Source organism: Drosophila mojavensis, unplaced genomic scaffold (assembly GCF_018153725.1).
Source record: "Drosophila mojavensis isolate 15081-1352.22 unplaced genomic scaffold, ASM1815372v1 contig_231, whole genome shotgun sequence".
NCBI lineage: Eukaryota > Metazoa > Arthropoda > Insecta > Diptera > Drosophilidae > Drosophila > Drosophila mojavensis.
In genome coordinates this window covers 1,005,231-1,030,169 of record NW_025318772.1, presented here as the reverse complement: position 1 = coordinate 1,030,169, position 24,939 = coordinate 1,005,231, and the positions used below count along the sequence as shown (strand labels likewise).

Here is a 24,939-nt window from a genome sequence, read left to right as displayed (position 1 = left end):
ATTTTTGATTTAGATTCACATTTTTGTGCGTCTGTAGAAGTTTTTTTTTCCTGTCTTATCAGCTTACTTATAGACAGACGTATTTTACATATAGACCACGATTATCTCACAACTCATTCAAGACATTTAGATTATTTTATTTTAAGTATTATCAAAATACTCTGACTAATGGCACAAGGTGCACGCTCTATAAACAATAAATGTGCTGTTTGATTTTTCATGGGATTTTTTACACATTTGGTTCGTTTTTACACATTTGTTTATATATGCTGCGACAATGCAATTTACAAACAAGTAATCATATTATTGTTTATGATGTTCATACCCATGAAACAACTTCGATACCCTTGTAAATAATACGAGTTTGGATTTTGGGTTTTATGCTAGTGCGCCTAAGGCATTCCTACGAAGAAAGTGATTTTATTTGAGAAAAAACATGTGCTAAGAATAATGAAAAAATATGTGAGATATCTACTAAGGTCACAAAATCTTTTTAGTCGTATTCTACAGAAGTTTTTTGCTTGAAAAATTACACTACATGGAGGAATACAATTTGATTTGCTACTCTAATATGCTAACAATATTAGGAAAATCTATAAGTATATTCCAATAAATAAATTGTTGTCCAATAAATAAGGCTAAACTTAAGTCTGCAGAAGCAGAGCAACGCCCGCCAGTGTCCATTTGCCTGGCTTGTCCTTGGTCTTCAGATTGAAGGTCCACACATAGGTTGGGCCACGGGTACGTGTCTTGTATACGGGGCATTCGTACATGTTCCTCATGTCCTGCTTGTCTTGGGTAATGGCCTGCGGGTGTGGAGAGATATATGGATATTTATTTTAGAATTGAATTTATGCAAACATGCGCCGCTTTTTAGACGCCACAGATCCGTTCCAAATTCAAATGGGTATTTCTATCTAGAATTCGCTTTTCGGCATTTGCATTACAAACTCACTCGAATATTGATCACTGGCATTGAGGGATATAGTTCTTTGAGACGTGATTCCATAATAATGCCCTGCTGTATATCCCATCTGGCGCCCTCCATATAGATGCCATGCACACAGCAGCCGTCCCGCGGTGCCGTACTGTAATTAAATTCAGACAGAGATTTGCAATTGATATCGATTAAGCATGGATTATTCACTAAGCTCTGCCAATTAGTGGGGCGCCTCTGTCTGACGCCAAATTCAAAATACGAGAAACTGGGCGCCACTTAATAAGCAATCCGTGTATCAACTATCAACAATCAAGACTCAAGACAGTCGGCAAATAGACAATTGTTAACTACACTTAATTATTAATTGCTATTTATAAATATTCGCTGTGTGTGTATTGGTGCTGTGTCTAAAATTAGCCCTCATGGCATAGCATTGCAGCTATTATTAGACTCAGCTTGAAGCCGTTGGCCGGATGAGCCGCTGTTTACACTATCTTCCCAGTATAAGTATTGACACAAGTCATGTAGATTTACATAGCTACATAGTTGATACGACAAGTAGTGCTGAGCACGTGTCGTGTTCAATGGGACGGTCTAACACGATGTGGTTGGGAACGGCTTAATGAAAACCCAGAGAGATCTTAAGATGATAAAACACGGATTATAAATATAATGGTTTCTGATTATATTAGCATGCCGATTAGCTATGTGCGGATGACTCAGCCGACTCTACACAGTCTTTACAAGCTAACCATGAGCTCAACAGCACGACTCAGCACAACTTTACACAATCTCAACAAGTGTAAGCACGAGTCAACACGAGCTTATTGCAGTCGCTCATGCGCTCCTCTCTAGCAATGATTAGAGTAAGGTATGCACATGTGTGTGTGCCTGTGTCGCCTAATTGGGTTGTCAGTACTGAGCACTTAGCAGTTTTATAGCTATCAGTCGAGAACTTGAACTGATGAAGGCCTTTCCGCAGCAGGAAAACAATTATACTATATACGCATATATACCAATATATGTCCTATTGAGTGCCGTCAAATGGTCATCTCCAATGCAATGCCAGACAATGGTTTTAAAATCGGTCACAAGTCTACTGATATCTGTTTCGCGTAGCTGGGGGTCAGCGCCAAAGTCAATTAAAATTGCGTTTCAATAAAGTCGTGTGTGTCGCTCTTTGTCGGCCGGCACTTACGTAAATTCCTCCTTCTGCTTTTTGGTCACGTCACACTGTAGGCACATCTTGTCCAGCGGCAGCTCGTTGCGACGCGCTGTGCTCTGCATGATGGCCGTTAGCAATGATTGGGGATTAAAGAAGCCCGCCAGCCAGACGCAGGAGGGTAGCTGCAATCGGGACACAAAGCAAAAAGCATAAATATTTGCAAACTGGTTGGGTCGGGTCGGGTCGGCATACCACAAAATCGGTGGACCATGTTTCCAGCTCTCGCAGTCGCAGGCACAAATCGATAAACCAATTGTTGAGCCCTAGCAGCGAGGGATAGGCACGTTGTGTCCATATCGGCGGCACCTGGTCCAAAAACAACGAATTCTCGAGCACCTCCATGTCCGAAGTGATGGTTAGTTCGCCCTTCAGGCCTAGATCGAGCTCCTTCAGGCTGCGTTTCATTTCGCTGGTCAGGTAGTTCATGCGCTCGCATTCCTGGAACGCCACAATCACATAGGGCGTACGCTCCTCCACTTTGTTCATAATCTCGACCATATTAAATTCCTCAGGCAGCTTCTCAATGATCTCGTCCACAATCTGCTTGACCTTGTCCTCGCGCGTTACTGTGGCACCGCCGCCGGCACCGGCATCCCGTGGCTGCATCTCGAAGACGGTGCGAAATATGTTCTCCGCTCGGGTGGTCAGGAAACCAACCTCTGCATTGGGATGCAGGCCATACAGGTAAGGCGACTCGGCCGGCATCATTTCATCCACATAGTTGTGATAGCCCACATAGTCCGTGTTGGGTGGGGCGGGAAAGGAGGGCGCCAGGAACAGCTCGCCGTCAACCAGATCCGGCTGCATATACTCCTCCAAATAGGTGATGCACAAGCGTCTGTCCCAGTCGTCAGTAATGTGGCCGCCGTACATAATCTCACCGAATAGATAACGCAAATCCTCCCAAGGTACCTTGGCATTCGCCTCCAAGTAGTTATACAGCACTGATACGCTGATATTCAAATCGCCCACATTGAATGGATAGATCTTGTTCCAGCCCTGGGCGCCGAATTTGCGGCGCTCAGCTACCACAGCATGGAAATAGCACAGCGAAAAAAGAATAGCCTTGAATTCGGCCTCCTTGCCAGACATCTCCAGAGTTTCTTGCGTGAAATTATCCAAGGCCTTGTGCAGATTGGCCAACATGCCCGTTGGCGGCTCGTTGGTGATCTTTATGGAGGACTCCAATATACCCTACAAAAAATATCGTTCACTCACTTTATTTAATACTCTACCCAACACTTGCCTGTGGTATAATATGCGCCGATGGCGTTGAGGCAGGCTCTGCGCTCAGGAACATGCGATAGTCAGGATGTGAGCCATCGGCATAGTGCTCCAATTTCTTCTCCAGCATGGGTAACCACTTGCGTACCAAGTGAATGTTCTGGAGGACAACCCAGTGGCCACTTTTGGCTGCCGTGTCCATAGCTGCCTCAGCAATCGATTCCTGGCCCTGGCCCAGGGACACGTTGTGAAAGTTACCCAGGTCCATGGAGAAGCCTAGTTGCTTGCCTAAAGCTTCAACGTCTTTCAGGGGATTGACGCCTGGTGAGAGTATAAAGAAGATGGGCGTGGATGGGCTAGCCTCTTCGTATGACTTGGCAAACTCCATGGCGCGGCTCTCCACATATTTGGAGCCCAATTTCTCTTCAATAAAGTCACTTTGATATAAAGTGAATGACATTAAAATTTCATTTTTATTATTATAGAAAATACTTACGCTAGTGCATAGGTCATGCGATCGGGACGCAGAGCTCTGATCATGCATAGACGCTGCAAGGCGGTTTTATTTTTCCATTCCTGCGGAAATTTCTCCTTCTCCGGCAGCTCAGATTCCACGAGCTTTTTCCAGCGTTTCGATGATGTCTCAATATCCCGATCCAAGTTCCGAAACTCATCTTTGGACGCTAGACTGCAAATTCCGCCCCACGACTGATTGCTCAAAAAATCCACAGGACTTGTCACATGTGGCTTTATCGGGAAGCGGAGTAGGAAGTCCAGTTCCGCGGATGAGAGCTCCTCGTTCATCAGCAGTATCTGTTCGAAAATAAGCGAAAAGCTTCAATAAAGGAATCTATTAATGTCGGGCGTGGCTTACCTGAAAAGTCATTTGCGAGGCAAAGATGAGCTTGTCGCATTCAAAAAGACCACGCGAAGTATACTGAAAGACCGAATACGTAATACAATCGATCAGATTTGAAACGCGCAATGCCAAAGTTTCGCTCGGTTCAGCCTTGGCTATGGCCTTTTGGAACACTACACTAAAAGCCTGCCGGAGAGACGATTATTGACTTCTGAGTTTCATCATTTGCTGCTGAGGCCTTAAGCAAACCTTCAATGAAAACTGATAGATCGGATTGATGGTGTTCAGCTCGTTGAGTATAAAGTATAAGAGACTAGCTCGGGCAGCAGCTGGCCTGTAGTATTCCCGAGCCTTATCAATTTCCTTCGACGTAATTTTAGCCTCAGCCACCTTCTCCTCAATATCCGAAGCTGTGCTTTTGGTTGTCTCCAGGTTCTCCACTAATGCGGTGTCACCTAAAATATTCTCACCCGCTGATGATAGACGCGAGAGCAGATCATCTTCCAGTTTCTTCAGCATAATCTTAAAATCGTTCTGTTGCTTAGTTAACTCGGCTTTCAGGTCTTCCAAGTCTGGACGTTCGGCCTTCACAACTTCGGCGAGCAGTTGATCCTCCAGTCCATCTCGAGTGACAGTAAAATTGATCAGTGTGGTCTGTGCTTGCATTTCAGGTTTATAGTGCGGATTAGCTAGTTTAGTGTGTAGAATTAAACGAAATGTGGAATTGTACTCGATTTCCTTGTCACCGATCTTGATAGCTCTGCAAAACAGAGGGTGTTAGAAGTATTCACTTGCCTTAAGTAAGCGACGCTGCACTCACTTGCCCTTCTTGATAAGATTGCGTCCGAGCAAAGAGTCCAAAACGGGATCTAGATTCTCATCGATATTCTCGATCAGGACCGTTATGCCGGTATTAATGGACTTCTCAATGATATCCAAATAGTTGCGTTGACCCAGCCGTATGACTTTTAGCTCCTCGCCGTACTTCTGCTTAATCCACTTGACGCCCTGCAACTGAGGGTCAATCATGAGCGGCCAGCGATCCGAGTTAGACAATATTGTTGCATTCTCAATGGACATGCGATCACTGGGCAGACCCTCGTTCGTCCAGATGGCAATGGTCGTGTCATCGGTAAGCAGCGTCAGCGGATCAAGATTCTCAGTTGTGGGTATGGGGGGATCAATGCTCTTTAGAAAGGGTGTCCACATCTTTTGCAAGAGATCAATGCGAAAACCCTTCGTAAAACAACCGACATAGGAAATGAAGGCGGTAATGAGTAGTATATCGCCGGGTAAGGTAATGCCCTGCTTGACGAAGCTGAAAACAAAAATAGTTTGCATAAGTTTGCATTAGAGATCTATTGTGGGAGTACTACTCACTTATTGACTGCCTCAGCCCAGCGTACGTTCTCGCTGGCCAGACCGCCGACCAGACGATTGGCCAGCGCAATGGTTGCCTGTGTGGCATCCGCCTCCTGCTGACAACGTAGCTTATCCGCAATCGCTTTTTCAAAGTCCGCTGTCAGCTTGGCCAGCTGCTCCTCAAGACTCTGCGCGTAATTGAAATGAAAGATAATTTTCAATTTATAATATTTACATTTACGGACTTACCGCGACTTTGCGCTTGATGCCCGCCAACTTGTCCTGTGCAGCTGCCAGCTCTGCATTAGCAGCAGCCAAGGCCTTGCGCTTCGGCTCCACATCGCAGTAGACCTCATAGAATTTAATAATATTGATGACCCAGGCACAGAGTCCGGCAGCAGCACCCGATTTGGAGCGGACGAATTCTGGCTCGAATTCGGGATCCTTGAGATAAGGTTGTATGGCTTTAATAATTTCCGGATGTATATTCTCCTTGTCATAGTTAATCAGGGCATCCAGAAAAGCATCCACCTTGGCCATGGAAATTTTGGCCGCTTTCCAGGATCGATCCTTGGGCAGCTTGCCCCCAGGTGCCAGCAGGACCATGACGGCAGCGGTCACATTTGTCACCGCACCCGGTGGAGAGCCAAAGCTCTTGAGTTCTGTCAGGTTGGCCTTGTTGAGCGTGTTGAGCGCCTCTTGGGCGGCCAAGAGGGCGGGCTCAGCCTTGAGCAAATCTTCCTCGCAATCGCGCTGCTTTTTGCTCACTTCGTCGGCTATCAAAGCGACCTTCATTTCCTCTTCGTCGGCAACCGCTTTTTCCGTTTGAACTTTTTCCGTTTCAATGCCCACAATTTCGATCAAGGCATCCGCTGCGTCATTCTTCTCCTTCAGCTCCACCTCCTGCACGGCTAATTTGACCTTGAGATCCGCCACCTGCACTGCGGTGGAGCGCAGCTTTTCCAATCCATTCTCCAGACGCTCAATTTTGCTCTGCAAGTCCTCGTGCTTGTGATTGAGTAGCTTCAGATAGAGATTAATCTGCTCAAGATAACTCTTGGGTGTGGTATAATTATAGCGACGTTCGTTCTGTAAATAAACCTTGGACGTCGTATTGACCGACGTGTGTACGTAGGCCATGAACTTGGCCACAGAATCGCGATGAGTCTCTGGCAGCACTTGGTTTTGGGCCAGAAAGTTCATGGCGACCGAGATGAGTGCCTCCTGAGGCCATTCGTGGAACCAATTGATGGATGTTGCATTGATGATGGCAGGGAATTTTCTCGACCGAACACGCAATGTTGAACCCACTGGTGAAAAACACAGAACTATCTTCAATTGTTTGCGCACACGATCGATGAAGAATTTCCAGCAGTTTTCACGCGTATCAACCAGTCCCGCACCTTTGACCTCATTACGCACACCAGCGATTATGTTCTCGATTTCGTCATCCGGAAATAGATCTGGAATCTCGCCAGTGGCTAACAAATCGTTGATTAAGACAAGAAAATCCTCGCTAGGTATCTGGGCGTCCGTCATTAAAAACATAATGCTAACATTTTTCAGGCCAGCTTTCAAATACAAGCCGGAAAACTCGTTCTAAGTATTGCAGATATGTTAAAAGCGGTTAGAAATTGTTAGATATCAAATAGAATATATGAAGAGGACAGACCTTCAAATCATTGACACCGTAGCCCTTCTTCAGCTGTATTTGCACAACCTCCAAGCTGGATATGAATGCTGCCAAGCGCGCTAGAGATTGTTTTCCACTGCCACCAACACCAACCAATAAAGCGCTGCCACGCGGCGATTCTAATATGCGATTGATTCTAAACGAATCAGACAATAATAATCCGAATATAGTTTATCGTTTGGAACTTGATAAGCCTCGATAAGCCTTACCTGCAGACATGCATCATCGCATCCTCGAATAACACCAGATTCATGGCAGCGACTAGATCATTATACGATGACATTGCTTCCTGAAGGAGTTTGTGAAGCTCAGGCCAACCCTTGATGGGCATGTACTTAGGATCACCAATTCCTCCAGCGAAATGACAGTAAATATTCGGTTTGTCGAATATAACGGATTCGTCAATTTCTTCGAACGACTTCTTGACAATGTCATGCTGCATTTTCGTAAAGCTATCAATGTCCTTATCATCGATTAGCTTATCGGAGTACACACGCTGTGTCTCGTGTTGCCACAAACGTATAAGATCTGTAGAGCTCGTCAAGCAATCTGTCGAGCTAAATAAAAGACCCTGCAAAGTATAATAGAATACAATGAATTTAATTGCAATCATCTGAATCCTATGCAATACTCACTTGAAAAACATTGCTGATGTCTCGAAGATTAAAGATATAGTGGGATTTGATGGCCGTGGGCAGAAAGACCTGCAGGCACTTGTTGTGCAAGGCAATTGTGGCCGCCACTATATTGGGCGTCATTCGCGTCACGATCGGCATGAACTTTTGCTCGGCATTCGCAAAGTGCTGCGACAATATCGCCGAGTACATGACCGTGATGGAGTCCGTGCCCGGAAAGCTAACGGCTAGCACGCAAAAGTGCCGCTGCAAACGGGGATTGATGGTGAAGCTGCCCGAGGTCGGATTCATACAGGCCACATACTGACAGTTGTGTATATCCTTAAGGGTCAGCTTGTTGCGATCGTACCAGTGTCCGTAGTCGAGATGTTGTCGCATCAACGTGTGTGGCTGCACGGTGCCGTAACAGTCCACCTCGGGCATGTTGATGTCGTCAACAAAGTAGATCAAGGTCTTATTGCCAGGCGGTCCGTAGTTGCGACCCGCTTTCTTTTCCAGCGGCTTCTCGAGTATCTTTTGCAACATTTCGGACGTGGTATAAAAATTGAATGGTATTGTGGTGACAGCGTAATTCTCAGAAAGCGATTGAAGCTTCTCATTGACCAGTACGGTCTTGCCGCAGCCGGCATTGCCTACTAGCATCACCGGGTGCTTCTTATCCATCAACAGATCCAGAAAATAACGCAAACGTATTGACTCGGAGGTATGCACGAGCACAGCTTGCAACGGCAAGTCCGAATCCAGCTCGAATTTCGTTATCTTCTCGGTCCAGGGCAGGAAAGTCTTTGTCTCGCTATCCAGAAAATAATCAAAAACCGTTCCGCCTGCATTTTGTGGATTTTGAAATTCGCATTATTAATTCGTCGTGATTCCCAAGAGAAATTCCAAACGATTTTGCTACTCACCCGATGGAAACTTAACAGTTTTGAACTCATTTACCCACCATTTGCTGAACTCCACGCGATAGTCAATGGCTTGATCCTGAAACATGGCCGAGCCGAATGCCCAAATGCAGGCAAAAACGAAATACAGTTCGTGCCACTCTTTTGGACAGTCGGCCGGTGTGTTAGCTGGTATTAGAAAACAGTTTAGCAGATGGCACAGCATTTGTATGTGGGCCATTTCAGCGACAGGCGTGATCTTTTTAAAACGCACGCGTATCGTGTCCAATGAGGGCGGTATGTACTTATCGAATAACATGACCAAATTGGACTTTTCGGCTGGAATTTTGCGCGTTTCAACCCAACTGGTCACATAGCTGCAAAGGGATTGAAGCGAATAATGAGAAACCTATAACTTGGTATATAAATACATCTTTTAAGCAATCGCAGCGTGTTCTAAATAATCTACCATTCAGCTACTCAGTCAATTCTTAGACAGTCAATTAATCAGGTGTAGGATAATCTACACCTGTTTTGCTTTATATATGATTGTATGCTAGATGTTTTGCTACTTACGGATTCCAACCCAAGTCCTGGGGATTAATATACAATATTCCAGCTCTGGAGACAGTTGCCGGTGTCGCTGTTCTCAGATTGGAGATCTCAAAGAGCAAACGCATCGAAGGTGTCAACGCAATGCGCTCATTGCTGGCCAAAGTCAACACTTTGTTATCGTCCATAACGGTATTTAAGCTCTCGATCCACATGGGATCGATGTCGCCATCGAGCACAATCCATTTGGGTTGATCACCCGTTATGTTTGCCTGATCCCGCATCAGAACTGAGAACAGTCCGTCCTTCCATTCGCGCGTCGCCGGGTTGATAATGCCGAAAAGTTCATCATTGGTCACCGCTTTTGGATTCAAGTCATTGAATATGGGCTTCCGCTTGATGTTCTGATAGGTGCGCAGCAGCGTCTTCCACACTTGGGTTTTTCCGGTGCCCGCATTGCCAACAATGAATACAGAATGACGTACCTCCAACAGTTCCTCCAGTTGCACTACTTTCAGTATAAAATTATCTTCCGGTTGTAGTAGCAAATCGGAGGCAGCTTGTTTTACGGTGCGTTCAAAGTCCTGATCACGTTTGCGGGGCACATCCAAAGCGGGAAACAGATCGCTGATGAGCCCCATGAACACTGGCATATCATCTGTTACGATTTTCGGTATATTGAAATCGCGCAAAGCGCGCATCAAAACCTCCTCCTCCGGCCGCCCAGGATCGCCGCGCTGTAAGAATTTTTAGAATTTTGCATTTAGCGCAAGACAAATAAATGAAGAGGCAGCACATTCACCTTTAGCGATCCAGCCACTACCAACACCGACTTGATGGCACGTAGGCCCCAGTCATAGTGGTCCTGCTTGGAGAGCAGTTCCTTGCAGAGCGTATAGAGCGTAATGAATTTGCGGGCTAGAACACGTGCATCCTGAAATCCCTCGGCGACCAGCATGATCTCACAGATAAGTTCAAAATCCGGTACCACCATGGCGCAGGGACGAAACAGCGCCTTCAGATTCTCCGGCAGCTCAGTGCGTCCGGCATAGCCCGGATTCATTGTAATAAATATGCCCACCGTGGGGACGCACGTGATAAACTCGCCCATGAAATTGAATTTCTCCTTCTTATCGCGTATGGCATCCTGGACGGACTTCACCTGGACTGCCACAACGGAGAGTACTTCCACCGTAATCCTATTGAACTCATCGAAGCAGCCCCAGGCGCCCGTCTGGGCAAGACCCTTGTAAATATTGCCACAGGATTGGTAATCCATCTGCTCGGAACAGTTGAATACATAGACCATGATGCCGATGGCCCGGCCCAGATCCTTGGTTGTCTCCGTTTTGCCCGTGCCGGCCGGCCCGGCTGGCCCACCGCCCATCACCAAGTGTAAACTCTGTGTAAGTGTTATGTAACAGCGATCTGTGAGCGGCGTGATGACCAGGCGTGGTGTATTGCCTAAGTATTCGTGACAATACTGGAACTCAGCATCGCAAATATTGGCAAAGCAATCCTTTTCCACATCATCGAAACGATGCCGCAACTGCGATTGCCACATAAAAGCCGAGCCTGAATCCAATTTGGCCTGAATCATCTTAGCGACCACATCTCTCGAGTGCACATCAATGGTGCATATCGTCATGATTTTCTGACGATCTCCCTTGGTCAGCTCGCCGAGCAGAAGTGTAATGAGTAAACTGAGTTGTGAGATTTGTTTCTTATAATAGTCCTTGATCGCATTGTCGTAGCCCTCCTCCAAACGGCTGAACGCAATGTTCACCTCGGTGGACCACCAGATCTGTGAGCCGCACAGCGATACCTGGGCAGGATAATCGAATAACCATTGCTCACGTTGCTTTTCCTCATAAGCGACAACAGCTTCCGTAACATAATGACGCAGTGAGGCGCGCATTGCCGCTTGTATGCGATTTAGCCACACTTCAACCGGGCCACGAATGCTGGCCAACTCGTTGAACTCCACATATTCGCCATCTTTGGCATACATGCCAGAAGCTGTCTCTATCTCATTGGCCGCATCGCGGTTAAATTTGAGGCGTGCTATCGAATCGAATAGTTTTGTGAGATGCTTGGTAACCATATCGGGCTGTATGCCATTGCTAAGGACATCGAGCAAATCGGCCGATGATACAAAATAGAAACGAGGAAAAGCCAAACGTTTTGTTTCCAAATACTCTGCCAGTGCCTTTTCGCATAGCGTTAGCTCCTTTTGCAAATGCTCCAGACGTTCGATCAGGCCAGCTCGATTGGTTGATGCCACCACATTCGATGAGACGGACATCTCATCCATGAGTATACGAAATTCGGCATCGATATTATCGAAACGGTCCGAATCGACCGGCAGCTGTTTGCGTATATCTTCCGAACTCATGAAGATACTCTCAAGATGGGTCCAAGTGCGTTGCACCTCAAACCAAACGGTTATAACTTGATCGGCAATCATTAACTTGTTTTGCCAAGCTGAAACTTCCTCGAGGAAATGGGCGATGTACTTGGATGTTATTAAATTTTGTAGGCACACCTGGTTCTCCTCGAGCGTCTCTATGAGTTCTTCCGATGCCTTAAGGAGTTTACACCCTGTGCGCGGATGCAGCTCATTGTCGAACTCCATGGCCGACCATGTCGAGTTCAAGTCCCTCAATATCTTCTCCATGGACATTTCCTTTACCGCTTTATCCACAATATTTTTTACCTCCTCCTCGCATTCGTGCAGATTCAAGCCCAGAAGCTCGGCCAGTGTGGTCTCGTGATCCATTATGAATTTTACCTGTTAGAATACATTACCAAATCTATCAGTCACTATAGATTCAACGCGTATACAATTATGGTTGAGCTACGATTTCTACTTGAATTTCTTTACAACATGCATAGCACTTACGGTCACTTCCTTGGGCAAGGCTGCCAGACTCTGGAATGAAATGGTATTTACAAGAAACTGTACAGTCGAGGCGTAACTCTATAGTATATATACACATGGGCCTCTTTAAAATCAAGTTAGGATTAAAAATAAGAAAGTTACTTATTTGAATTAGAAATAGATTTTCATTGCTATACAAACGGGCTGGTGCTAGCATTAAAAAAGAAATTTTCGATCAATTATTTACAGTATGCCAAATTTATCACAAGAAAACTCAGCATGAGAGGTGAGAAGAAGAAATAAACTGAAAAATAGACCTTGGTGGAGTTCATCAATTGATTCCAGTGACGTTCGCGTATGGCCGGATTTTGCAACTCTCCGACAGCTCGAAGCGACGTCAGCATATTCTTAACCGTCGACTCCAGATTAATGAACGTATCCCACACACGCATCTCCTTGTCCAACAAGCGTATATCCTTGGCAAACTTTTTGCACTCAATATCCATGTTCTCCACGTCGACTTTGCGCCAGGGCGTGGTCTTCCAATCCTCAATGCTGGTTTGCACTATATTCACGTAATCCCAGAGTTGCTGTGATTAATTGATATAATATATTTTTAGTTTAGTTAACAAGAGTTATGATCGATCTATAGTTTAGTTAGGATTTGTAGCTAGTTAAAATGTTATAAAGCTCAAAATTCCAAATGTAGCATGCAGTACATAGGGTAAAAATTTAGTAGATTTAGTGAACTATATAGGAAACATGAAAAAAATTAGTTAATGAATTCATTATCTCGGTAGATACCTTGAGCATGCGCAGTTCCTTACGGCATTGCTTGAGCACCTTAAACTCCGGAATATTCACTTCGAAGAGGCTGCCCGACTTTTGTATCTCGCCCATTTCGCGCTCGCAAAGATACATATCATCGTTGATCCGGTCCATTAGTAAATAGGGATTTTTACAATCAAAGCGAAAGAAGTCGTACTGCTTGAACACCTCACGGAAGAGCTGGATGTGCGCCTCGAAGAGCGTTATCTTATTCCGTATGCTAACCACCTCGGTGGCCTGGAGTGGCGACACCTGTTGCTTCACCGTTGTGGCTATCTTCTTGGTGTTTGCCCACTGCTCCGGCAATTCCTGCAGCAACACATTCACCTCCTCGGGAATGTCCATATCGTAGTATTTCAGCAGCTGAATTGTCTCCTGCATGGGCTCGAACATTTCATCCGTATTGGCCGCACGCTCCTTCACCTGCATGAGATAGGCCATGATGCTGACCAGGCCCTCGTAGTCCTTCTCTTTCACCGTCTGCAGCAAGCCCTCGTCGGCCTTGCGTATAAAGTGACTGAGATCCATCAGACTGGACGTCACAGTGTTCACCAGGTGCATCTTGAACATGTTGCCCCACTTGCAGACAGTGTTGAGCAGCGCCTGTCGAAAGGGTCGCACATCCACTTGAAACCAGGAGCTGAACACCTGAAATGCGGGTATATCCTCGATTTCGGTGAACAGCGATTCATAGTTGTCTATCTGCTCTCGAAATGCTTCAATCGTGGGCTGACACGGCTGTGGGGGCGGCGGTGCAGCTGGATCATTCATTTGCAGCAGCTCGATCTCGTCTGGATCCAACATCCGGCCATACTCCAAAAAGTATTCCATGCACTCCTCACGGTCATCCAGCCACAGGTACGAATAGCGCTCGAATTGACGGCAGAAGCGCGACGCCTCCTCCATGACCAAGTCGACGCCATTGAGTATCTCCCGTCGCATATCAATAATGTCCTGATTCTCCTTAATCAGCTCCACATAATTGCGTTTCTCATTGGGCTTGAGCCGCTTTATAAGCGAACCCATTTTCATAATGTCACGCATGAGTTCAATAAGCATATTGTTGAAGCCCATGGGATCCTCGGGATCTAACGAGGGCACGAACACCAAGTTGGGCTCCACCAGCTCCAGGCGCGACTCAAATAGCGGTGCATAGTTGTTATCTGGGTCCATATTCTCTGCCAGATAGCCCACACTTACGCCCACTGTGCGCAGAATGTTCTCGTACACAATATTATCCACAAAATCCACATAGCTTAGCCAGACAGGATCGTTTTGCTTATCCGCCATGTCGAACTGTAGCATATTATCCTGGAGCAGTTTATGTATCTCTACAGAGGCCGCCTGGATTTCCGCATACCGCTTGGCAGTGCGATCTGGTCGCTCATCAATGGAGAGTACCGAATCCTTTTTGCAATCGCGGCGCTCGAACAGCGGTTGTTTGGCCCAAACCTCCATAATTTTCCGTATTTGACGTAGATTCTCTTGGGTGTGATTCATGCGATTACGCAGGGCTGCCACCGGCTGACGTAACTTCTCCAGATAACTCATAATATCTGAGAGGAAATCATAATTAGATTATTTATAAAAAAAAAACCGCTCGACTGCTTACCTGCTGAATTCCACACGAGCTGATCCACACCAATTTCAACCAGATCATCAATCATCTTTATCTCGGGCTCAATCAACTTTAACTCCACTGGTGAGCTGCCCTCCTGTATGCTGTTGTACCAATCGATGGTCTTCTCCAGGTTCAGTGTATACGAGCGAAAGACATCACTCTTCTCTGCAAACTCAATCGCAATCTCCGGTATGCCATCAATTTTCATCTGCTGCATGTAGTGCACCTCGCGCAGTATGGAGAACAGGGCCGAACTAAAGTTGAGGATCAATGAGTGACTGTGCTGATCGCGTGAAATAAGCGACTTTTTCAGATCCTCCTCAATTTGGGCAGCAAGCTGCACGGACCAATCCTCAAAGAACTGTCTCTTACAGGCTCCCAACTTGGCCATTAAACACTCATAACGTTCCATAATTTCCAGAGCTTTTTCGGTCTTAGTTATGCTGTGAAAGATTTGGAGCTATTATAGATGTTGTACGAAAAAACCTTAACTAAGAATTTAACATTTAACATTCTAGATCATATTGAATCTTCTTTCAGAATTTCCAAAAATTGTGTATAACTCACTCATGCTGTAGTGCCTTGAAGCTCTTGACGGGGGCAGTAATGCGGGATTCCAGCTGATAGCACCAGCGTATGAAGGCCGCCACCGAGGGACAATTGTAGTTCGGGTATAGCGTATCACTGACTCGGTTTAGCTCCATTTGCTTGTCATAAATATTCTCACAGACTGTCATCTCATCGTCGAGCATGCGAACTATTTCCGCATAGCGCTGTGTGAATTCCTCTTTGATTTTTGGACGATCTAACACGCTACCCACGATGCTTATAAGCTGTGCAAAGAGTGCAATACTTAAGTATTTAGCAAAGGAATAGAGTCTAAATATAGTCTCACCTTAAATATACTCTCTAGATTATGACAATCATCGAATGCCTGACAGAGGATGGCGGCCAGCTTCATGTCTAGCTCCAGAATGCGCGTTTGGAAGCCCTTAAAGTCCTCATCGAACTCATGGTCATCGGGATCAAGCACGTCGTAGCTCTTCGATGCGAATGCCGTAAAGTATTGATTGAACTCCACATAGACATCGGTTATCCTGGTGCTTAGCTGGCGGCCACGCAGTCCACCGATCTCGACTTTCTCTAATTTCAGGAATTCAATCACAGTAAAGAAGAACCTGTAAAAATCACAAATATAATACACTATCTATGTATATATAAACTAAATGTAGTTTTAGATTGTAAATACCACTGAATTGTTGTCAAACGCTCGAGGAACGCATTAAAGCGCTTGAAAACTGAATTTGGATGAAAAGTCCACAAAATCGGTGGACGCTCCTCAGGCTCCGTAAAGAAGGCAGCCAAGCGCTCCTTGTAATAGTCAAAGAGTTCCCGAAAGAACTTCAATATCTGTATAGAGAGTGTGAGGCGCTGCATGGCCTCGTCTATATCGCTGTGAAATATCGACGAGGGATCCAAATAACGCTTAGCCTGGAATTAAAAAGAGAGCAAATAATGTAGTATATGGACTTGTATCTGATTAGTATATGAATATATATGATTGGCAATCAGTTGACTGAATTGATTTATTTAAACTTTAATTAATTCCATTTTACAGAAAGGCAAATTGCTGATTGATTACATTTTCAACTGTCATCGTTATCCATCAACTAAGTGAATAAATTTCTGGCAGACTGACTGCCACTCATACTGCACATATACAATATATATACAAGTACATACCTGATGTATAATCAAATTGCATATTTCCTGCAAAAGTACGGTTATTTTCGCAGACTGACAATAGTAGCGTGAGTTGCCCCAAAGCGTGCAGACGGTGTGCATGAAAGGTATTAGTAGTGGCTTGAATTCGGCAAAATCTATTTCCTCCAGTTGATGCAGTGGACGTTTCAATGGGTTCAAATAGAGCGTTATATCCTTTGCTTCGGCAAGTGCTGCGATTGCCCAATCAAGTTCAAAACAGTTTGTTGGCATGCCAAAGGCAAAGATAGACAAATATATACACATATGTATGTATATTGAGTATACTCAATAGCAATGGCATGCTGTTTGGCCATTTAATCGACTGCACTCACCCGTGACAACGTTTTTGAAGAGCGTCTGAAAGCACGGATGGTAAGCACTCGACGAGTATTCCAATATTAAGGCCATGGCTCGTATGCGCTCATTGCGCAATTGGTCATAGATAAAGGATAGATTCTTAAGTCGATTGTTCCAAAATGTAAATTCTATGAGTAAGTTGATTTGGGTGATAAAAGTTGAAATATAATTCGATTAACTAAATTATAGGTATAATATAGTATAGTATGAGTAGGAACGTAAGGAAACTGTATTATTATATACATATATTATATAATGAATATAATATATAAATATTAAACAATATTGGCTTTATATTTAGTAGTTGTATACAAAAAGAAAACTTCCCAAGTGTGGTTATTTTTAAAATAATGAAAATCGCATAGGTTTTAGGCTATAATCGCTTTAGGCTTTGCCGTCATCGTCCTCAAGTGAGGCCTTGCAGATGGCGAAAACTATTGACGATTAGATGTCGACTGATAATAAAAAGGCCCAAAAAGTAAGTGTTGTTTTGACATAAGGAAATGTTGCCTGTCACCATTCACCAAACAGATAATAAAAGCTAGTTTTGAAGACATTTTTACCCATATGACACACAGACAGGTACAGGCTAGGTACGCGGGTAATAAACATGCAAATTTGGCCAATGCCTGCACGTTGCTAGGATATATCAAAACAAACGTCAACTGCAAAACTTGAATTTTATCAATAAATAATAAATAAAGTTGTGCCAAAAATAACAGCAACAAAGTAATATATGCACGTATGACTAGAGCTTACGGCTGAGGCTCACCTGTGTGTGGTGTGGGATTCTGGCCATTGGCAAAAGCGTTCGTTGGACTCTCCTTGATGACTTCGTGTATCTGAGTCGCCCACTTGATGACCACGCCCTCGATGGCACTCTTCAGATACAAATCGAATTGGCAATGCTGCGTTTCGGTCAGCTCCTTGGCGGCTTTAACTATTTTCTCAACACCCACGGGCATGGCCAGTATGGTTTCACCGCTCACCTGACCCTTGACCTGATGCACGGTGCTCTTCAAGCTGTGCACATGCTTCTGCACATCCTGCGCGACCATGATGGGCCAGCTTCTGTAGTTATCCTCATTGGAGAGCAACGGCACCAGCACCTCCTCGACCAGAGCGGACAGCTGGTCAATTGTGCGCGTGGCCAGGTCGCCAAAGATAATGAAATTACCACAATTCTCACGTGGTATGGGCTGGGCATACCGTTTGATAAAGTAAACTCCTTTGCTCTTCAGCTGCGAAAGGGGAAACGTGGTGGAGGGCACCAGCTGCGCAGCGGGCGTCAATATGATAATTAACACCACAGGTGTATTTCGATCCAGAAACTCTTTAATTATGCCCTTGTGCTCCTCCACCGTGATGACACGCGTCCACTTCTCTGGCTTCAGTTTAAGGGATTTGATGACAAACGAGCCCATCAACTCCAGACGTGGATCCGGCCCGCCGGCTGCAGCGGCAGCGGCTGCCTCGGCACTTGTGGAGGGCTGCTCCATTGAAGGCGCCCTCCAGGTGTTTGTTTGCTGTTGTTAACACTGATGTTGTTGTTGGTTGTTGTGGCTGTGTGTGAGCGCGTGTGTGTTAGTGTTTGATTGACCTTGTTACCAGTAACAACTATATAATCAATATATATCCTATCAAATCAATATTCTTACTAAAATTATACCAAAATTTCCTATGTGTAAAACAAAATACTTTTGAAGCCCTAAATACTTATGTAATATATAGATTATGTAAGTTTTCTTCATAGCAGACATCACTTTTTTAGCTGTTATGTAAGCATAACTGCCATAACGGCGTTTTTGCATGTATATTTTAATGGTTTTTTTTTTTTTTTTTTTTTTTACAAAATTAACCTATTTTAAATCACTTTAAATAGCTGGACTACAGTTATACTATTCTATAATATATATATATATATATATTTTTTTTTTCAATTTTGTCTATTAGTATTCTGGCTTTATTTTTATTTCCGCTTTGCGACTGCTCACCTGCGCTACCGTTAGCTGACTGAAAGGAAGTGCTTCGACAACAACGTACGCCAGTTAGGAAAAACTGATCGTGGCAGCTCCCGGTTGCTAGGCACTTGTTTATTTTGCACCTTTACCGTTGTTGATTTCCCCTGTGCCATAACATTTGGTTGTCAGCCACGTTGCCACGCTTACTTCCGGCCAATTGTTGCGCCGCCATTTTATGTTGCCATTGCACGCAAACGCCTTGGCGTTTTGGCACGTTGCCTAATAAAGTTGGCTTTCGGCAGGTAATCTGGGAATTGATTAGACGCTAATTCAATTATTTATTGCCAACTTAGCTACGTAAAAAGAGAATGTATACAATGAAAGGTTATAAGGACTACTTATTTATGTGTACCTATCAGATTAGAGAAACCTTTGGACGAACAGTCATAGAAGAGATAATTCTGTTAACAATATTATAAATAATTTATTACAAATAATTATCTCATTTTGTATAAATAATATGTCTTATCTTAACATAATTTTTGAAATATATTATTAATATTAAACAAATCCATTTTCAGCTTTCCCCTGCGATATAAGCAAGCGAGCCATAATATATCGATTATTGCATCGGTGATCAATTTACTTTTCCCTCGGAATGTTAGCAATCGATATGCAGTGTATCGATGATTTAATCAGTTTGTCATGCCACAAAAGTAGCGTAGGCACAATTTGATTGCTTAACACATAAATATACTCAGACGCCTTATATAATCTATTCATAATATAAATATTATTTCACTTTATTCATGAGCTCCTAAAACACTGCAATGTTTATCAATAAATCCATTTGCGCCTAATTATAACAGCTTGTCGGTTGTAATTGTCTAAGTTGTTAGGCTTGTTGCATGCCACAGTGTCGGCAAGCCGTCAAAAACTAAGCCACAAACGCTTAGAATATGAATTCGCAATGAACTGGAAAACTCGCAACAGTCACGCCAAAATCTGTTGCATATGTGCAACAACTGTGTTTGCTGAGAGTAAGCCCCACTCTGCCAAATTTCCCCTACATATTTCAAGTTTATAGCACATTTGAGGCGCAAGCGTCAAGGTGCTATAAACAAACATAAACAAATAACTGTTGCGCCCGGCGCAGCAATGTTGCCAAGTCAACCGTAGCAACATTGCTGAGACGCAAACGAGCAACAGTTTCTTGCATGACTTCCGTATGCAAAAACTTTTGCTATTTCTATTTCTATTTTTTTATGATTGACCTAGGCCTAGGCCTCGGTGCAGCAACGGTTCATTCAACCTGCTCGGTTGCTAGGAAAACCAGTTGCTCGCTCGTAATAAATATTAAAGCCCAATTATTGCCGGCAAACCGCAAAGCGGCTGCAAAGCAACTCATTGAAGCTGAAAAGTTGCTTACATTTATAAATGTGACTTTGCCCAAGTCTATCCCAACACTTCTCGCGCAATGCTGCAGTTGGGATTGCTGCTGCTGAGTGCCGCATCGGCAATTGTTGTCGAGCGCAACATGTTTGCCTACTACAAGGTGCCTCTGCGGCTGCTCGACTTGGCCAGGCCTCATGCAAACGACTCTTCCACTGCCGGCCTCTACTATGTGCTACAGTGTCCGCCCAAGCTGGACGACATCATACCCAAGCCCAGGGACATGCAGACCTGCCAAGTGGTGGACCACTACAGAGATAAGTCCCGGCACTCCAGATACAAATCCAAAAGGCTTCGGCCAGCCCGCACTTACCTCATGCCACTGCCACCAACAACCGTTAAACGTATGCGCTGGGGCTGGCGTCAGCGTCGCAGCAAACGCCACAACCAGGACACCGCACCAGCCCAGGATCAGGCCACCCCACTTTCATACCTTGGCCAGCCACATAGCCGCCAAAAGCTGCTCAAACTGGCCGCGGATCATCGGAAATTTAAGCGAGGCAACAGCTCCAAGGGCTACCAGCACATGTACCATCGCGATGAGGTCTACAACGATCATATCTTCTACGATGAGCTCCAACTTGATGGTCAGTACCACAATCTGGGGAAAGCTAAAATTGGAAACTAATTGGCAGCACCTATGCCCATTCCAAATTCTCTTTAATATACCATTAATCATTCACTATAAATATAAATAAATATCCAATATAAGCTTTTGCAACAAAACTCCAATTTATTCTATAGGTATAATTGTAATAATAATTTTAACAATTAAATTCTATTACTGAATTCTAATACCTAAAACTATTTTCAAACACAACCCATCAAACAAGAAAGAAAAACTCATTTCATTAAGCTAAAGAAAATTCAAATAATACAAGTAAATAAAGCAACAAACCAATATACTCTCTTTCTCATTAAGAACAGTGTATATATATATGTAAATACATGCAATTAATATTCGTCTGGTAGAAACAGATCGTCGTAGGCGACATTATCAAAGACCCTTTTCAGTATTAACGTAAGGCATAGTTCAAAGGTTTTCAGCATACTTGGCTCAAGCTCTTGCCAAAACTCTAGCCAATTTTCATTGATAACATTGTTCATCACAATTGTCATATCCGTATTTTCAGTATATAATGAATCAAGCGAAATTATCCATCTATAAAACAGGAAGAGCTTTTTATATATATTGTGAGATATTTTATTATTCTATTTTCTTACCGCTGCAGGTCGACTTTGGGCTTCAGTTCATAGATACGCAAGTATCGCTTGTTATTGCGATATTCCTGTATAGCCTTTAACAGGATTTCCAAGCGAAAGTTGAGAAATTCTGAACGAAAACTTCCCGTTGCATTTGCTCTAAATAACAAAATACGAGACTGCATATTATAAGTGCCTTTATGAATGAGCCTTGGTATATAAGCTCTAATTATCATGCTGCTACTACTCGGATCCTTATTAAAGCCCTTGACTTGGGTTATGGTTGCGTTGTTGAATCCCTGGTTGGTTAAATTTTGTAAGTAAAATGATAGCCAAACTGAAGCGCCATAGGGCCTGTTCACAATCGAGATATCGTCCAGCTGGGTTACATTCAACGGAGCCAAGCCAATTCCCGGTATACCATTTGGATAACGTCTAATCAATTCGTTCATAGTATGGATAAGGCATTGGGAGTCCCCAAAGTGGCATTTCTTGATATCATCGGCTGCATATACATATACCAATGTTTAACTAATTGAACTCAACAATTGCTGCAAAAACTTGATTACTCACGCAGCTCTATTCCCAATGAAGTTTTATATAGCATTAACAATATGACGAGCAATAAGGAAAATGTATGCATTCCCAATTCCAGTACGTTTGGAGTTGTTATGAATACTATTTAAAAATGTACCTATATATTATTATTTTTATTTATTATTTATTTTTAATTATTATTTTTTTTTTTTTTTTTTTTTTTTGCCTATTACATTTGCTTACAATCACGACACGATTTCACTTAGCACCTGCGTCAGCTAATGCTCGGCTGTAAATAAAGTCATGACTTTAGCTAGAGTTAAACTTATAGACAACTATCTGGAAAACCGGATTGTCAGTTAAATGAATGTATATAATTAAAAAAAAAAAAAAAAAAAATATATATTTCCTGTTACATTAATTAAGGCTTCCACAGCTAATATAAATCTGAGCTTAGATTAATTGCAGATTAAGTCTCATTATCCTTGAGGAACATGTCGTCGTAGGATATTTTCTCAAATATATCTGCAATCATACTCGTAAATCCACCGCTGAAAATATTCTGAATAGCTGGTTCCAGTTCATTCCAGAACTCCAACCAGTTCGCGTTAAGCAACTCATTGACTGCAATTGTTAGATCCATGTTCTCGGGAAATAAATTATCCAACCACACAATCCAGCTGTCAAATTGATTTTGATCATATAGTGTGTTGTCTATATATACATATAATATCTACAAGGGGTAGTTTGAAAACTTTGCAACTAACAAGAATATATTCTATTCTTGTATACATTAAACAAATTCCAATTTCCAGATATTTTCCTATCTTCAGACCACCCTTGTATATGTATAATTTTTGAGAACTCACCGACTTATATTGACAACTGGCACCAGTTCATATATTTTCAAATAGCGCTTATTATTCCGATATTCCGGTATGACTTTCAGCTTCAATATGAAACGTAGATTCTGAAAATCCGATGTTGAGCTTCCTGTCGCATTTAGGGCAACCATCCAAACCCGTCCATTGGCCACATAGTTACCCTTGTGAATAAGACTTGGTATCTGTCCGTGTATTTCCATTATGGTGGCTGTTGGATCCTTCCCGAAACCTTTGATACGCTTTACTGTCGTATTCTCAAAGCCATAAATCGTCTGGTTTAATTGCTTGAATTGGAGCCAAACACTACCTATTTGGGCATTATTCCAGACATTCGAATCTTCAATGTTCACAACGTTGATGGGCTTCATACCGATTGCAGACAATCCGTGTGAATATTGTCGTATCACAGCATTCATTGATCCAACAATACATTTCGAATCGCCAAAACGGCATTTCTTTATATTGCTTGCTACGCAAAAAGAGATTTGTTTTTATAGCAACACAATTGTATTTTTTCTACCCACGTAATGTTTGACACTTTATTGCGATAAACAGATGGAGCCCGATCACAATAAGAAATGTTTTACGCATACTTGAAATATATATCATGTATATATACATACAAGTCCAATGTTTTTCAGAGAATAATCCTCTTGTATTTGCCTCAGCGTTTAAGTATTCAATGAAAACGAATACCTTTTCAGCAGAACATTTATAAGCTCAGCAAATCAAAACGCAATTATCATAGTTTTATAAACCGGTTATTTGTAAGAAATGAATAAAATAAAGGAATTAAACTAAGTTCCGTACATCAATTCTAGTTTCCATAAAATTAGTGGAGAGTATGCGATGTTGGGTTTCGAATTGTCATTTAATACTAAATGCGATAGCTTAACCTGTACGAGTTTATGTGTATGTATGGTAATATACTGCTACTTTAAATCTATTTATCGTTTATATTTGGTATAGCTGAGTAATCAACGATGTAAAGTTTCAATTCACATTTTCATTATTCGATAGAAACATATCATCGTAGGAAACATTATAAAATATATCTTCGATCATGCTCAAAAATACACTCGTAAATACTTCCAATATTGGCTTTTCCAGTTCATTCCAAAACTCCACCCAATTCGCATTGAAAATTCTATTCATGGCAATGGTCAAGTCTGTATTTTCGGGAAAAAAGTTCTCCAGCCATTGTATCCACCTGCAAGTGGGACAATGCATAATTTTTTCTAAATATACATAGAATTTACTTACCGATCCACATAGACATTGGGCACCAGTTGATAGATCTTCAGATATCGCTTACCATTACGATATTCCGTTTGCACTTTCAATGTGAAATCGAAACGAAAATTTAGGAATTCCGATTCAGATTCGCCAGTTGAATTGATTCGCACCATCCAAAGCAATCGGCCCATGGCTTTATATATGCCTTTATATATTAGTCTGGGTATTTGTCCTTTGATTATTATTTTCGATGATGTGGGATCTTCGTCGAAGCCCTTAATATCAATTATAGTTGTATTCTCGAAGCCGTAATTGATCTGATTGAGCAGCTGAAAAAAATACCAAAGTACACCCTCTTGCCGATCATCAATGAGCACCGTATCCTTCACATGGACCACATCCAATGGCTTCAAACCCACCGAAGGTATTCCCTTTGGAAAATTACGTATCAGCGCATTTGCAATATCCCGAATACAAGTGGTATTCCCAAAGCGGCACTTCTTGATATGCTGAGCTGAGAATTAAAAGTAGAGATCACCAATCTACACCTCAGTCAAAAAGGTAACGATTTTATTTTTTTTTTTTACGCACGTAATATTGAGCACTCCGAACTAAGAGTCAGCTGCAGTCCGATCAATACTATCAAAAGTTTCCGCATTTTAGACCAATGCAAATACTTGCATCGTTCCGGGCAGTCGGCACTCAAGTAAATCCCAGTAAGTTATTTTTTTATTTTTAGTCTAATAGAAGTATGTATATCGGTTAACATAACCTGTTCTGAGTAACTCACCATATGATAGAAATTGAACCGGCTCTAGTACCTACTACTAGAGTCACTTTATAT

The 24,939-nt window shown here is 43.0% G+C and overlaps 5 protein-coding genes across 5 annotated transcripts; 1 reads left to right on the top strand and 4 right to left on the bottom strand.

Moving 5' to 3' along the window:
* Positions 1 to 331: 331 nt before the first annotated feature.
* LOC6574541 (dynein beta chain, ciliary) lies at positions 332 to 18,374 on the bottom strand. Its single transcript, XM_032733600.2, has 27 exons — positions 17,595 to 18,374; positions 16,798 to 16,950; positions 16,445 to 16,656; positions 15,951 to 16,192; positions 15,597 to 15,879; positions 15,269 to 15,534; positions 14,693 to 15,144; positions 13,057 to 14,636; positions 12,570 to 12,842; positions 12,274 to 12,303; positions 10,174 to 12,162; positions 9,396 to 10,108; positions 8,844 to 9,196; positions 7,939 to 8,762; positions 7,513 to 7,874; positions 7,283 to 7,439; positions 5,860 to 7,209; positions 5,629 to 5,798; positions 5,069 to 5,566; positions 4,498 to 5,008; positions 4,264 to 4,434; positions 3,886 to 4,202; positions 3,412 to 3,826; positions 2,358 to 3,359; positions 2,139 to 2,287; positions 956 to 1,088; positions 332 to 806 (listed from the first exon to the last, which is right to left on the bottom strand). The coding sequence occupies exons 1-27, from the start codon at positions 18,319 to 18,321 to the stop codon at positions 645 to 647; spliced, it is 13,494 nt and encodes a 4,497-aa protein (XP_032589491.1). The 5' UTR covers positions 18,322 to 18,374; the 3' UTR covers positions 332 to 644.
* A 1,126-nt stretch (positions 18,375 to 19,500) lies between these two features.
* Positions 19,501 to 21,022, top strand: LOC6574540. Its single transcript, XM_002000547.3, has one exon. The coding sequence runs from the start codon at positions 20,261 to 20,263 to the stop codon at positions 20,861 to 20,863; it is 603 nt and encodes a 200-aa protein (XP_002000583.1). The 5' UTR covers positions 19,501 to 20,260; the 3' UTR covers positions 20,864 to 21,022.
* A 98-nt stretch (positions 21,023 to 21,120) lies between these two features.
* On the bottom strand, positions 21,121 to 22,098 carry LOC6574539 (circadian clock-controlled protein daywake). Its single transcript, XM_002000546.4, has 3 exons — positions 22,012 to 22,098; positions 21,460 to 21,943; positions 21,121 to 21,397 (listed from the first exon to the last, which is right to left on the bottom strand). Exons 1-3 carry the CDS (start codon positions 22,079 to 22,081, stop codon positions 21,190 to 21,192), a joined length of 762 nt encoding a protein of 253 aa, XP_002000582.2. The 5' UTR covers positions 22,082 to 22,098; the 3' UTR covers positions 21,121 to 21,189.
* A 346-nt stretch (positions 22,099 to 22,444) lies between these two features.
* Positions 22,445 to 23,567, bottom strand: LOC6574538 (protein takeout). Its single transcript, XM_002000545.4, has 3 exons — positions 23,384 to 23,567; positions 22,845 to 23,328; positions 22,445 to 22,655 (listed from the first exon to the last, which is right to left on the bottom strand). The coding sequence occupies exons 1-3, from the start codon at positions 23,478 to 23,480 to the stop codon at positions 22,445 to 22,447; spliced, it is 792 nt and encodes a 263-aa protein (XP_002000581.2). The 5' UTR covers positions 23,481 to 23,567.
* A 228-nt stretch (positions 23,568 to 23,795) lies between these two features.
* Positions 23,796 to 24,885, bottom strand: LOC6574537 (circadian clock-controlled protein daywake). The gene is made up of 3 exons (XM_002000544.4): positions 24,687 to 24,885; positions 24,123 to 24,609; positions 23,796 to 24,069 (listed from the first exon to the last, which is right to left on the bottom strand). The coding sequence occupies exons 1-3, from the start codon at positions 24,751 to 24,753 to the stop codon at positions 23,853 to 23,855; spliced, it is 771 nt and encodes a 256-aa protein (XP_002000580.1). The 5' UTR covers positions 24,754 to 24,885; the 3' UTR covers positions 23,796 to 23,852.
* Between the last annotated feature and the right edge of the window lie 54 nt (positions 24,886 to 24,939).